Below are 14,777 nucleotides of genomic sequence, written 5' to 3'. Positions count from 1 at the left end.
TAAAACATATTATTAGTATTAAACATATTGTAGTCTTGCTGTTGTGCTGCACTTAAGCAAATAATAAATCATATAAAATGAAAATAAGCTCATCGTAACATTTCATATAAACACAATCCGTTTGCATCTAAATATATTATCCTCCACAGATTTCATGGGACGATACAACAAACTTTCCAAACAGAATAACTGAGAACCATTAATGGTGCCAAACCCAAAATGTCCAAAATACTCTCACACTGCAGATTTCAGCAGTGAAATAAATGTACTATAAGATACTGTCCAAAGCATTAACCAACAGATTCAAACTTTACATATCTAAATTAATTCACGCTGACCAGTCATATTGTATTCCTAAACGCACAATATTTGATCATTTGTTTTGAATACATGATCTGATTTCTTTTGCCAGAGACAATAATCTTAATGTAGGATTTTTATATTTGGACCAAGAAAAAGCTTTTGATGGTGTAAATAAATGTTCAGGGTCCGACATGTCTTTGTGGTGAGATGAGCCCGTGCCGTGCCTTTAAATGAAGTGTCCATTCAATGTAAAATGAGGAAATCACAATTTATCAAATGTATCTGATGATGTCATCATTAAACTGATTTGGATTTTATAAAAGTTCAGATTTTATAATTAAACAGATTTTATATTCATGCAATACTGTGAATAAGAATGTCTATGGTGTGAAAATCATCTATTATTAAACTGGGGTATATCGTGAAACTGTTAAACCGTTACATCCCTACTGGAGATGCTGCAACTATTACAGAAACCATCTTCAACATCATTACAGCAGAGAAATGCAGACCTGCAGACACTCTTGCATCATTTACCAGTGATGCTGCTTCTGTTATGATCGGTAAGATTTGAACATTTCACTTTTATTTGAACAGCAGTTTTGATATAGAATTGATTTTTACTGTCAAGGCAAGAAAACTGAAGAAAGAGACTAAAAGACCTTTTCCCTGAATCACTGTCACTGTCCACTGTGTTCCCCATCCAATAAAAAGGAAAGTCTTACCCAACCAAATATTGCAAAACCATTTCAACAATATTTTGGTTATATCAAGCAAGCAGCACCTTTTTTTTGCCAATGTGTGAACGGCTTGTAACACAACTTATAAAATGAGCCCTTCCCAGACTTCCCAGTTTGCCTATTAAAGCCTGTAGACTGATTTTCATGTGAATGGAGCGGGTTGCTTTTGCCACGAAAATCTAAAATATGTGATGTTTGTGCGCTCCCGAGAGCCTCAGTGCTTCTCTTCCACTATTCAACAGTGACAACAAACTGCAACACTAGATAACATTATCTTAGAGATGAATCCAGCAAACGTGCCAGCACAACACCGACTCCAACACAAACTCTGAGTAAGCCAAAAAAACATTTATCTAATGAATCCCGTCTGGCTAAGCGGGAATGTGATCGTGGTCGAGTGAAAACTAGAATGAACATCGGCAGGGCATTTGATTACTGGATGGACCTTCGTTTGGTTTTGGGGATCAGAACAGACCCTGAATTGGTGTTTTTCTTATTGGACAGGTAATCTTACATAACTGCAAAGCATGTGACATATTGTGCCATAAGGATTGATCGGTGTCATTTTAGCTAAACTACAATAACACATGAAATGAATGCTAGACAATGTTCAACATAATGCAAAAAGACACATTCATTAGTGTAACGTAACTTGGTTATACAGAACATATGTATCATCTATTATTATAAAACAATAGTGCATCCATATATCAAAATGACAGTTGTGATGAATCACATCAATACTGAATTGTGTCAACATATTTATAATGTACAGTCTATTTTATAAACAGCTACTGTCATCATCCACCACATTTAGCTAACAGCTATTGATAAAGCTGACTAGCTAGCTAACACCGACATCGGCTATCATATAAATGCAGTCAATGTATCATGCAAAGAAAAGTGATTATTCAAACTACAGTCTCACATAGTCAGACCGATATCCACACTTTGTTTTAGCCCTGTTCCAGCAATGGAGAGTCAAATATAATAAACAGTCTCAAAGTTTGTAAAACAATCATAACTGTGTCATTTTAATTATGCTACCTCATCTGTCAGCATGATGAGCGTGAATCACATTCAGTCTCTTAGAGAGGGGTATAATCCCATGTTTAGGGTTTACACCCCCCATAAAAAAAGTTCAAAATTTTGTGTCTTACATGACACTAATCTAGGAACTGAGTCTCATATTTTGTTGACATGCAGACCAATGAAAGTGTACAGAATACACTGCAAATATAATTGAAATTATGTTTAAATATGTACAAAATGCTTCAAAAAACACCTTCATGCAGCAATATCAGACACTCAAGTGTTTTTTCTAAATCAAAACCATGAATAATTTAGTTTTTCCCTTTTCATGAGTAGGTTCTGAATTCCCTTGAATGCCCCCCAGAGTGAGTTATGTCCACACACAAAATATCAAAAGAATGCAAAATCTGTTATAATGAGGTCATGTGACACTTCACAGTGTAGATGAGTAATATACTGAATTCTTGATTTGTCATATTAAAACATTTATAGATAAAAATATATTTAAAAATACTGTATATACTAAGCATATAAACAAATGGGTTTTGTCTACTGTACTGTATTTGTTTTACTTCCTCTTTTATACATAGCTATAAAAAAAGTCAGAAATCATCAATACGGTCTGTGTGTACACTGTGTGTGTGTGTGTGTGTGTGTGTGTGTGTGTGTGTGTGTGTGTGTGTGTGTGTGTTTGGTGGTTTTATTAGGTTATACACTAGTAGTTACGAAGGTATTATGCTATAAATGTGGTTTATGAGGACATCTCTAGTGTCCTTGTAATTCAAACGTACATAATATATTATTTTTTTTAAATGTAAATATCCCAAATGTTTCTGTGAGGGTTAGCTTTAGGGGATAGAATATATATTATAAAAATCATTGTGTCTATGGAGAGTCCACATAATGATAGGAGTAACAATGTTTGTGACTGTGTGTGTTTACAGGTTTAATATATGTACATCTCTGATGTCTGTTTTAGATCTTTTCATCTGGAAAGCAACATCAACTAAACATCTTAAATATCAGATTTACAACATTCTAGATCATAAATGTCTCAAAGACATCTGCTGAATGTCTTATTGACATTCAAGACAATATTTGTGATTTTATAGACATATTGCAGATGAGCAAACAATGTAAAATAGATGTTGTTAAGATGTAAACACACATCAAATAGACGTCTGGTTGATGTACGTGTGCTATCAGGGATAGTTTGTACAGTATAAACATAATTATGTCTATGGAGAGTCCTCATTATGATAGGAGTACCAACATATGTGTGTGTGTGTGTGTGTGTGTGTGTGTGTGTGTGTGTGTGTGTGTGTGTGTGTGTGTGTGTGTGTGTGTGTGTGACAAACACATTGTCACCTAATGTAAACAAAGATGGCTGGACTGGAATGATTGCATTTCCCTGTTGTGTTGACTGCATATAGGTGAGCTGTTGTCCGTTATTGTGATGTTTTGCGACAATTTGGCTGTCTGTTTAAATGAGCGTACTGTGTGCTTGAAAAGACTATTGAGTTGCTGTTTGAGTTACTTGTGATTGACAACAGAACGATCACCTAATGTAAACAGACATGGCTACGAGGATCAGTGATCCCAATTTTGTGTTGACTGTTTGTATACGAGCTGTAAACATTTATAGTAGTAATTTTGTGACCATATGGATGTCTATGTCATAATATAATCCTACCATTTGCTTGAAAAGACTGTATGAGCTTCAGTTTGTGTGAATATGAATTACAGGCACTTGGGCATTGCAGTTTAGGGTTGGCATGAAAACCGATTTGAATCTGACATCACTGAATTCTGCAGAAACACAAATGTGTGACGCTACTCTAAGGGTGCCAGTCATAAACCATCACAAATATGCAAAAGTAAGTGTGAAAGGGTTAAGTGACAGATGCTTACAGATTGTTCTTTTGAATTGTTTTCCTAAAATGAGTAAAAATTATATTCTATATAAAATGTAATGATTACAAAAATGTCCTCATTCTAATGAAACATTAAAAATATATGTCTTCTGTGTGTATTTGTTAAGGATTTCCATTTTTTAAAAGGAATAAATACAGGTGCTATTTCAGTGAATTAACTGACCATTCAATAAATTCAAGACCAATTAGGGCCTGGGTTTAAGGGGTTAATATGGGTATAAACAGGGTTTTACAGCTCAACATACTTAAGTTTGTCCAGTGTGCAGTTTGGATCGTTGAGTCTTTCAGAGAGCAGCTTGACTCCTGATTCTCCTGGGTGATTGTAGCTCAGATCCAGCTCTTTCAGGCATGAGAGATTTGATCTCAGAGCTGATGCCACAGAACAACAGCCTTCCTCTGTCAACATACAGCCAGATAATCTACAAATACACATACATAACAGTCAGATAATCTAAAAACATGCATATAACCAGTCAAATAACCTACAAACACACATCAACAGTCAGATAACCAACAAAAGCTAGCCACTGAAGCTAAGCAAGGCCGAGCCTGGTCAGTACCTGGATGGGCGACCTCCTGGGGAAGATTAAGTTTGTGATTGGAAGAGATATTAGGGAGGCCAACAGGGGGTGCTCACCCTATGGTCTGTGTGGGTCTTAATGCCCCAGTATAGTGAAGGGGACATTATACTGTAAAAAGACACTGTCCTTTGGATGAGATGTTAAAAACAGATCCTCACTCTCTGTGGTTATTAAAAACATCCTAAAGCACTTCTCGTAAAGAGTAGGGGTATAACCCTAGTGTCCTGGCTAAATTCCCCCATTGGCCCTTCTCAATCATGGCCTCCTAATAATCCCCAGCCACTAATTGGCTCTATAACTCTCTCCTCTCCACCAATAGCCGGTGTGGGGTGAGCATCATCCATGTGGATGCTGCACACTAGTGGTGGTTGAGGAGAGTTCACTGTGTAAAGCGCTTTGATTATAGTGTCAGAAAAGCACTATATAAATTAGTTCATTCAACAGTCAGATAATCTAAAAACAAACACATCAACAGTAAGAAAATCCACAAACACACACATAAAAAGTCAGATAAACTATATTTACATTTAGTCATTAAGCAGACCCTTTTATCCAAAGTGACTTACAAATGAGGAACATAAACACTTTGTCATATAAAGTAAACTGTACCTGTAGGATCACACTGCCAAGTTCTAAGTGTTGCTATAATAGTACAGAAACTAGCACAGAAGAAAGAGACAGATAAGGATTTTTTAAAGATTTCTTAAATAGTAAGTGCCATTATTTAGGACAGGTTACGTGCTCACAGAATAGATATGTTTTCAGCTTTTTCTTGAATGTTGAAATGGTTTAAGCAGAACGGCAGGTGGTTGAAAGCTCATTCCACCACCGGGGGACAGAGAAAGCGAATGAATGTGAAGTGCCTCGTTGTGATGGGACCACCAGGTGTAAGAGGGCGCTGTTCCACTGGTTGTCCTGAAGACCAAATTCAAAGCTTTGAATTTGATGCATAGCCAGTGGAGTAAGACTAAGAGGGGTATGATGTGAGCCCTCTTTAGTGGGTTGAAAAATTAAGTTTGCGACTGGAAAATCCATTCCTTTAAAATTATTCAGTTGATAAATAGTTCTCTAGGAGACAGCATAAGCGAATTATTGACAGCTTTCCCATATCATAAGTCTGCTATGCTATTACATATTGATAATGAAAACAACGTTGTGTATTCGTTTACAGTAGCAGTTCAAATGTTAATGTAGTGCTAGTCATTTGTCCTGCATTAGTTATTGATTAGTTTTGCATGAATTATGAAACTTTTTCAGTAGTTCTCTGGGATAGTGTTGTCAAAAATACCGCTACCCCGGTACCAAGTCGGTACTCAATCAAAAAATTATTTACGATACCAGAATTTCTGAAGGTACCGGGGTACCGAGTCTACCCGGTACCCATGCAGAGTCTCGGAGTCTCAACTGAATCATGTCGAAATGAAAAGTGGAAAAAGCCAGGTAATTTGAGGCTGACGAAAAGGGAAACATCAAACTTAACAAAGCACATGAAAGACAGACACCCGGATTTATTCAAGCAAATAAAGCAGGTGAGTTTAAACTTTCACAGTTTATTTTAAGTATTTCCCAAAGTATTAGGGAATCATTAAAAAAAAGTACATTCAGAAGCATGTACCGTTGTGGAATAAGTGGAGGCAGAGCTCTTTAAAGGAAACATCCTGGCATTAAATCTTAAATGCAGTCAAATGTAATGCGTTATTGCTTTATTAAAGTTCAAATAATACAGAAGCAGATCATGTTAATAACTATAAACTCAGAAACTGGCATTTCTCTGTGTGGTCGGTGCCTCTTCAATGAGTTGTGCGAATGTCCCGATCTAAGGGGAGAAATTGAAACTGCTCCCGGCTGAGAGAGACTCTGCCTCGGGAAACTCATCCCTCGCGCGCACACACACTTAATGCAGTTAGATTAGAACGCGATTGCTCGCAAATTTAATCATAATATGATATATGTCCATTTGCATTTCTTATCATGAAGAAAAATGGCAAAATGCAGCTTTATTAATTAAGAGAGCACTTTGCACATTAGTATGCTGTACATTAGTATGCTGTATGCTTGTTTATTTAGGTTTTGTTTTTTAGTACTTGGTAAAAAACTAATAAAAAATGGCAAAAGTTGAAGCAAATCTTATATAAGTGTTCAAAACTACTTTAAGGATACATTGTTCAGTTTTGTTATCATTAAAAACTAATATATTTAAATTAAAGTGTTGCTCAATCGCATATTTTTGTTCTTAGTTCTGCTGCTAATGTTTTGTAGACTTTTTTATTAAAAGAGTGTTGTTCAGAAACCTGTTTTTGTGTTTTGCTTTGGTACCGAAAAGCATCCACAAGTACACAGTAGTGGGCGACCGAAACATCGCCAAGGCCGATAAATCGGATGATATTCTGACATATTTAATGATCGGCGTTGGCCAATAAATTTCCCCATTTGGCAACGAAAATCACCTGCCTGCACGTGAAGCATATGAGACATGTAAATGACTAGTCACGGTTTGTTTTGTTGTTACATGCCATCGTGTAACTACAACAATACTCCGGTGTGCAACATAGTGTCATTTAAACGGTCCACATAACAGAGCCGCGGCAGACGCGTTTGAGTTCATGTTAAAGTGCTCGCCTGTTTCACTCTCCCTCTCTCTCCTCAACAGTTTCCTGTAACTTTGAGCTGTCTTGTCTAGCGACAAAAAGGCAAATATCAATCAAACTATTATCATTTCTGCAAATATGCGCATATCCAAATAAACCAACTTTACACAACTTGAGCAGATCAAGCATCCTGATGAACACTCATATATCTTCCTCTGAAGCACGTATTCTAACAGTCCTCAACAGTTCCCTGTAACTTTTCTTATGATAAAAGGCAAATATCAATAAAACTTCTATTATATACTGTCTGCAAATATGCGCATATCTCATTTAAACAGATGTCATTCACGAACCTCAAGAAAATCCAGTGTTTTATTCCCATTGATCACTCATCTAATATCTTCCTCTGAAGCGCGTATTCCATCAGCCAGAATCAAAAACTTCAGTGTCAGGATCAAAAGTTCCTCTCATTCACAAATCATGAAGTAGTCGATACAGGCTGTTTAAACTGTCACAAGATGGATCTGCATGAGTATGTGAGTTCAAATTTAAGGCTGCATCCGAAATCAGGAAAGTGCTACCTCCGGAGGCTGTATACTTGGGAACGATAAAAATAAGGTGCTTTTCAAACTGTTTGGAGATCAGTTTCCTAAAGCATTCAATTCAATCAAAAAAGCGGTCAGTTAAGCCATGAACTGATTAGGTTGCAAGTGAGCTGCCTACATTTTCGGATGCAGTCCAAGATAAAAGTGCTTCACGTGTGCTTTAAGTATATTTTTTATTCACTATGCACTATTTGTACAATTGGTTTGATTCTGTATTTTTGAGTAAATATGATTGCTAATGTGGACATGCCATTCATGGTTGCTGGACTATTGTATGTACTGTTTTTTCCTACTTCCTAATATATTAACCATTTCGTCACTTTCATCAATAAATTACTAAAATGTGATGACCAAACAGAAATTGAAGAAACTGATATCTACCATTTAAAATATTAAATACAATATTATCTTTTTGTTTTGTGTGAAATTGAATAAATATAGTGTTAAATAAGAGTTTCTTCTTATTATTTTTAGCAATTTTATGTTTGTTACTATAATAAATTGTGTGATATGTCGGACTTGTATCAGTCTATTGGCCACCTTGCTCTTCTGGATATCGATATCGGCCATTAAAACCCCATATCGGTCAACCACTGGTACACAGTAACCACAGCTATGAACTGCAATATATTCATATTGTATATTCCAATGTACTAATGAATCTGCAAACACAAACCTCAGTATTTCCAGTTTACAGTGAGGACTATTCAGTGCATCAGAGAGCAGCTTCACTCCTGAATCCTGCAGATCATTGTTACTCAGGTCCAGCTCTCTCAGACTTGAGGAGTTTGAGCTGAGAACTGAGGCCAGTGCTGAACAACTTTTCTCTGTCAGATTGCAGCCCATCAAACTGAGAGAAATGACAAGATAACAGTGTGTTAATCTATAAGATTTAGTGAAGTCTTCTCAGCACAGCTGTTGGGTACAAAGAAAAAATATATGGCCACTATGTTTGATTGCTCATAGTCATTTGCAAATTTTTTGAAGCTCTTCTACCATCAAGACCCAGTCTGGACTGCCCAACTTGTATTGTTCTGAGTTCTGTCTGTTTTGGTCCATGTGTGCATTTGTTTTGAGCACATGTCTTTGTTTGTGTCAGCCATGTGCTCTCCTTACTCCGCCTCCTCATTCCCCCTTGCCTCACCTCCTCATCTGATCCTTGTTGTGTTGATTGTCATCACCTGTCCCTCAGGTGCTCTCCCTCTACATACTGTGCCTTCTACCTTCTTGTGTCTGTTAGATCATTTTGTGAGTTTGGTTAGTCAGTCATTCCTAGTCTGTTTCTTCAGTTCGGTGTCTTGTTTATTTTCTTAGTTTCAAATTGGTTCTATTAACTTTACTGTATGGGTTTTTGGTTTGTATTTTGTTTTAGTTTTTTCATAAAAGCTCTTTGTTTAGCATACCTGCACTTGGGTTCCTGCAAAATATCCTGATGTCTAAGAATTTTTGTCTCGAAAACATATTTGAACTTCCCCAAAACAACTCTAATTTATGATGGAAGTGAAGTTAGGTCTATTAAGCAGTTTAGTAAAGTTATATATTAACAGCATAATACTTAAACTGTTTATCACACAGTTATAGCCTGTGTTCATTGTTATGTTAACATTTTAATTTGTGCAAATCCTGACTAATCCTGTCTAACAATTCATTGTAATAAAAGAAAATGAAACCTACATGATTTATACATAATCCTCTGAAATCAATCTCCGAAAAAATATTTTTCTCAGGTGCAAAAATCACGAAATAATTCTACAAAGTGACATCAGCCTGCAACACGCTCCAAGTAATCAATGGTTTAGGTTGTTCCAGTTAAACCCATTGCATGTCTTCCGAAAGGTATTGGACACTCGCACAACGTAAGCAGTGACATACATCCAAGTCCATGTGACAGAGTGAAATATGCAAGGGGAAACAATTTTTAAATGGATGGTAGGCCTGAGCAGTGCACTCCTGAGGCGGGAATTAGGCAAATGTGCCTCATAGTGATATAGCTATTTCACAGAATTAATGGCTGGACTGCAAACCATGTCTTTCACGCAGTTCAGTGTTTTCTGTGGGAGAAAGTAACTCCCTTTGGCGTTGAATTTGTGCTTTGTAACTTTGCAGACCTTTTACATGCACAAACAGCTATATTACACACTAATGGAAAGTTAATGTCCAAATAAGTATAATAGGGCCTCTTAAAGCCTAATCCAGACACTAATTAGATAATTTACTGTTTAAACAATGTAAACAAAATATGTCACTGTGACATCATCATACGTCTTACGCATCATACGCATCAAACAAAAAAAAAGTACATTGTTTAGCTGTTTTAAATGGCAGCAAACGTAGGTTCTTCTCTTTCACAATGTGGCCCCGTTATTCAGACCACCTTGTAAAACACTTGGCATTAAGCTGAGAAGTCAATTTAATCTATCAATCTTTTAAAGAGAAAATAAGGCTTTGACATCATGTATTTATACTTGCGCTCATCCTATAATGACATGAGAGATTTCAGAAGACATGACACCATTTCTGGTAAGTGAACACAGTGATCAATGATACTCTCTGGTTTTTATGGTGCATTTAGAGAATTTTTAGGAAGAGAATGTTTCAGTGAACTGGAATGATTTTGCGACTGGGACAGTCGTAAAAATGGCTGACTCCCTGACCAGTGCCCTGCTTAGTGAACTAGAGAGCTGATTGAGATGTACCCAATAACATTCATTAGGTGTGTGCAACTTCAACTGCAGCTTGCCTTACTGATCTGAGAGATTTACCAGTTGTAGTAGCGGAGGAGTTGAAAATGGAGCCATCAAGCCGGACACATTCTGTTTCACGACATGTGCTGAACCCACATTAGTCACAGAAGATCCCACAATGATTGCTTTGTTTATTACAGATGAAGTGCAAATCAGAACTCAGGATTTAAATTTACATATAAAAACCGAAAACATTACTGATTTGAAATGAGTTCTTCTAAATACAGCGCCTGCTGTGTGTACAAGAGAAAGTCCAATAAATGTCTAATTATTTTGATACCAATAAAGGAGTCCATATTTTTTGTAATTTTGAATTGTTTTTATGAATAAACATGATATTACTATGATAAACATATTATAATATGAGATAAATAATGTGCTGTTATAAAAACATGAATTAGCAAGAGTTTATTGAACTGGAGATTTCATAATTAACACCTTGTTAATTGCATACCATCATACTACTCTTATTTCTTTCTCAGAAGGACATAGCTGAAGTAGTAAAAGTAGTATGTGTCATTTGATATTCATACGCATCCCATGAAACACACGCTACCGTAGTCATCTGTGATTCTGGCCAATCATGAACAAGTTGTGTCATCATCAGAGCTCTTGCACCCACTCTGGAGAAGCTGCATTGGCTGTGCCAGCCGACTGCTCTTGAATCGCACACAAGGTTCTTTAATGGCATACATCACGGTGACGCGGCACTGACGCCATCTTAAGTCACACAACATTTCTAACCGACATGCACTGCTTCAAGTCAAACTCTGATTGGATCTGATCACACAGTGCTGCATGAAGTCAAACGTCTATTGATTGAGGGCAGTGGTGGCAAAGTGGTTGAGGCTCAGGGTTACTGACCAGAAGGTTGGGGGTTCAAGCCCCAGCACCACCAAGATGCCACTGTTGGGCCCTTGAGCAAGGCCCTTAACCCTATCTGCTCCAGGGGCGCCGTATCATGGCTGACCCTGCACTCTGACCCCTGCTTAGCTGGGATATGTGAAAACTAATAAATTTCACTGTATATATGCAAAAAAACTGTGTGGAAATGTGTGACCAAAATAAAGGATTCTATTCTATTACACTTAGATTAAAACATTACTTACAGTTGATAATACAATATTTACCACCAAATTCTCTTTTCCTCCGTGTACAATCTTCTAATTTAACAATAATGTCACCTCAGTAAATCAGTCAACAAAGATAAACACTTGACATAAAGCCGTCTAAACTAATAATTCATTACCAATCTAAATAAATGTTGATCGCTATATTATTCACATCTTAATGCAATTTTATATATTACAGTATAACATCATATAATATAGTTTTTATTAAAATCAATTAAAGGATTATCAAAACAGAAACAGAAAACCTGTGTAAAATAAACATTGCAGGAATAAAGGAAGCTACAATATGACAAATAAATTACTAAAATATAAAACAATCAAACCCTTAAAATAATAGTAATAATTATTCAGTATTATAATAATAAACTTGACTGAGTCCCCCAATAATAATTCAGTATTGTATCATATTTAACTGGGTTTTTGCACATCATGTTCATTAAAGAAATGTTTTAGTAAAAATATATGCAGGTAAATTATGATTTATTTATGAGGCTGATGTGTATTATTGTATGTGGAAGCATAAATAAAATGATGTATCGTTTTGTATTTATTTAGTGGAAAACTGTAGAAAACATGCTTTTGTTATTTTAAATATAGATTATTAACTTTGCATTAAACATTTTGAATCTATTTGGCTACAATGTCTGTTTAAAATGAAGGTAAAACTATAAAAAGTAACACATGAAACCAAACAAACATCAAAATAGTATAAAGGGTTGATTTTATTCTAACATATTACATTAAAATCTAACCTCTGCTATTTAATTACAATAAAGTGAGATTAAAACACTAAATTACTCACTCTGCTTTTCTGGATGCTTTGATCACTGGCAGCAGCCTCAGAAGACATTCATGTGATGGATCATATTTCCTCAGATTAAACTGATCCAGCTCCTCTTCTGAGTTCAGCAACACAAACACCAGAGCTGACCACTGAGCAGGAGAGAGACTGACTCCAGAGAGACGATTGATATCTCTTCTGTTCACGTATGTTTGTACTTCCTGCACTAGAGAATGATCATCGAGTTCATTCAGACAGTGGAACAGATTGATGGATTTCTCTGGAGAGGGATTCTCCCTGATCTTCATCTTAATGTACTCAACTATTTCCTGTTTGCTGTCAGAGCTGCTTCCTGTCTGTGTCAGTAGGTCTCGTAAGATTGTCTGATTGGACTTCAGTGAGAGACCCAGAAGGAATCGAATGAAAAGGTCCAGGTGTCCGTTCTCACTCTGTAAGGCCTTGTCCACTTCACTCTTCAGGAGATCACTCATAGATGACCTAAACTTACTGAAGAGACCTAATGATTTCTGTTGATTAAAGGAAAGAAAAGCATGCAGAGCAGCGAGAAACTCCTGAATGCTCAGATGCACAAAGCTGAACACCTTCCCCAGGTGCAGTCCAAACTCCTCTCTGAAGATTTGGGTACAAACTCCTGAGTACACTGATGCTTCTCTGACATCAATGCCACACTCTCTCAGGTCCTCCTCATAGAAGATCAGGTTCCCTTTTTCCAGCTGTTGAAAAGCCAGTTTTCCCAGAGACAGAATCCTCTTTCTAGCCTGCTGAAGATCCACCTCACATTTCCCATCATACTTCTGGCTCTTCAGTTTGCTCTGAAAGATCAGGAAGTGTGTGAACATTTGAGTGAGAGTCTTGGGGATCTCTGCACTCTCTGCTTCACTCAACAGTCTCTGGAGAACAGTGGCTGAAATCCAACAGAAGACTGGTATGTGACACATGATGTACAGGCTTCTTGATGATTTCATGTGTGTGATGATTCTGTTGGCCAGACGCTCATCTTTTATTGTCTTCCTGAAATACTCGTCCTTCTGAGGGTCATTGAAGCCTCGTACATCTGTGAGCTGATCAACACACTCAGGAGGAATCTGATTGGCTGCTGCTGGTCGAGAGGTGATCCAGAGCAGAGCAGAAGGAAGCAGATGCCCCTTGATGAGGTTGGTCAGCAGCACATCCACTGAGGCCGATTCTGTCACATCACACAAAATATCATTGTTCTGGAAATCTAGAGGAAGTCGACACTCATCCAGACCATCAAAAATGAAAATGACTTTGTAGTCATCAAGGAATGTTGATCTCAGTTCTTTTGTATCTGTGAAAAACTGATGAAGAAGATCCATCAAACTGATATTTTTGTGCTTCATCAGATTGAGCTCTCTGAAAGGAAGTGGAAATATGAAGTGAACATCCTGATTTGCTTTTCCTTCAGTCCAGTCCACAATGAACTTCTGCACAGAGACAGTTTTCCCAATTCCAGCAACTCCTTTAGTCAGCACAGTTCTGATGGCTTTGTCTTGTCCAGGTAAGGCTTTAAAGATGTCATTGCATTTGATTGGTGTTTCCTGTGTCTCTGCTCTCCTGGATGCTGTCTCAATCTGTCTCACCTCATGTTCATTATTGATCTCTGCACTCCCTCCCTCTGTGATGTACAGCTCTGTGTAGATCTCATTCACAAGTGTTGAGCTGCTTTGATTTGACATTCCTTCAGTAATTCTCTGGAATTTCTCTTTTAGTTTTGTTTTGAGTTTTTGTTGATGCACAGAAATCAGTTCTGATGTAAAGAGGAAAAGAAATGGGAATTATAATTGATGTTGATGTTTAATGGTCATTAGACATGAAGTTTATTTTCTTTCACTAATATTGAGTGAATCCAGACACTGTGTGTTCCTCTGAAGGTGACGTGATGTAATAGTGACGTGAGTGCGAGCTCTTACTGGTTTGAAGTGTGTTAGCGAGGTCTGTCTGCTTCATCTTCTTCAGGACGTGCAGTGTGATCTTCAGAAACCCCTCTCTGACTCTGCTCTGACCTTCATCATCCTCCTCCTCTCTCTCAGAGCATGCTGGGGAATCTGAGATCAGTAGTCTCTTGATACTCTTCAGCTCTTTCTTCATCAGAGAGATGATTTTGTGCTCAAGTTCCTGAAATCAGTGAACATTCAAACAACAAACTTCATTCAGTAACAGAGAGGAACTGAAGGATCAGTGGACAAGAATCACCACTCATTTTATTTGTGCTTTAGTTGTCTTAAATTCATCAGTGTGTGTGTGTGTGTGTGTGTGTGTGTGTATTAAGATGAGGGAATGAAAGCTTCCTAAAG

General features: G+C 37.2%; 1 protein-coding gene across 1 annotated transcript in view; it reads right to left on the bottom strand.

Moving 5' to 3' along the window:
• Positions 1-14,616, bottom strand: part of LOC127650775 (uncharacterized) — an 87,639-nt gene extending 73,023 nt beyond the window's left edge. Inside the window, 4 exon segments of the mRNA XM_052136409.1 lie at positions 4,255-4,428; positions 8,460-8,633; positions 12,463-14,230; positions 14,394-14,616. Of these exon segments, the coding sequence (XP_051992369.1) occupies positions 4,255-4,428; positions 8,460-8,633; positions 12,463-14,230; positions 14,394-14,571 (2,294 nt within the window). The 5' untranslated portion in view covers positions 14,572-14,616.
• Positions 14,617-14,777: the final 161 nt, after the last annotated feature.

This window comes from Xyrauchen texanus, chromosome 10 (genome assembly GCF_025860055.1).
Source record: "Xyrauchen texanus isolate HMW12.3.18 chromosome 10, RBS_HiC_50CHRs, whole genome shotgun sequence".
Classification (NCBI taxonomy): domain Eukaryota; kingdom Metazoa; phylum Chordata; class Actinopteri; order Cypriniformes; family Catostomidae; genus Xyrauchen; species Xyrauchen texanus.
The sequence above is the reverse complement of the archived record's forward strand: the minus strand, read 5'-3'. Positions and strand labels throughout refer to the sequence as shown.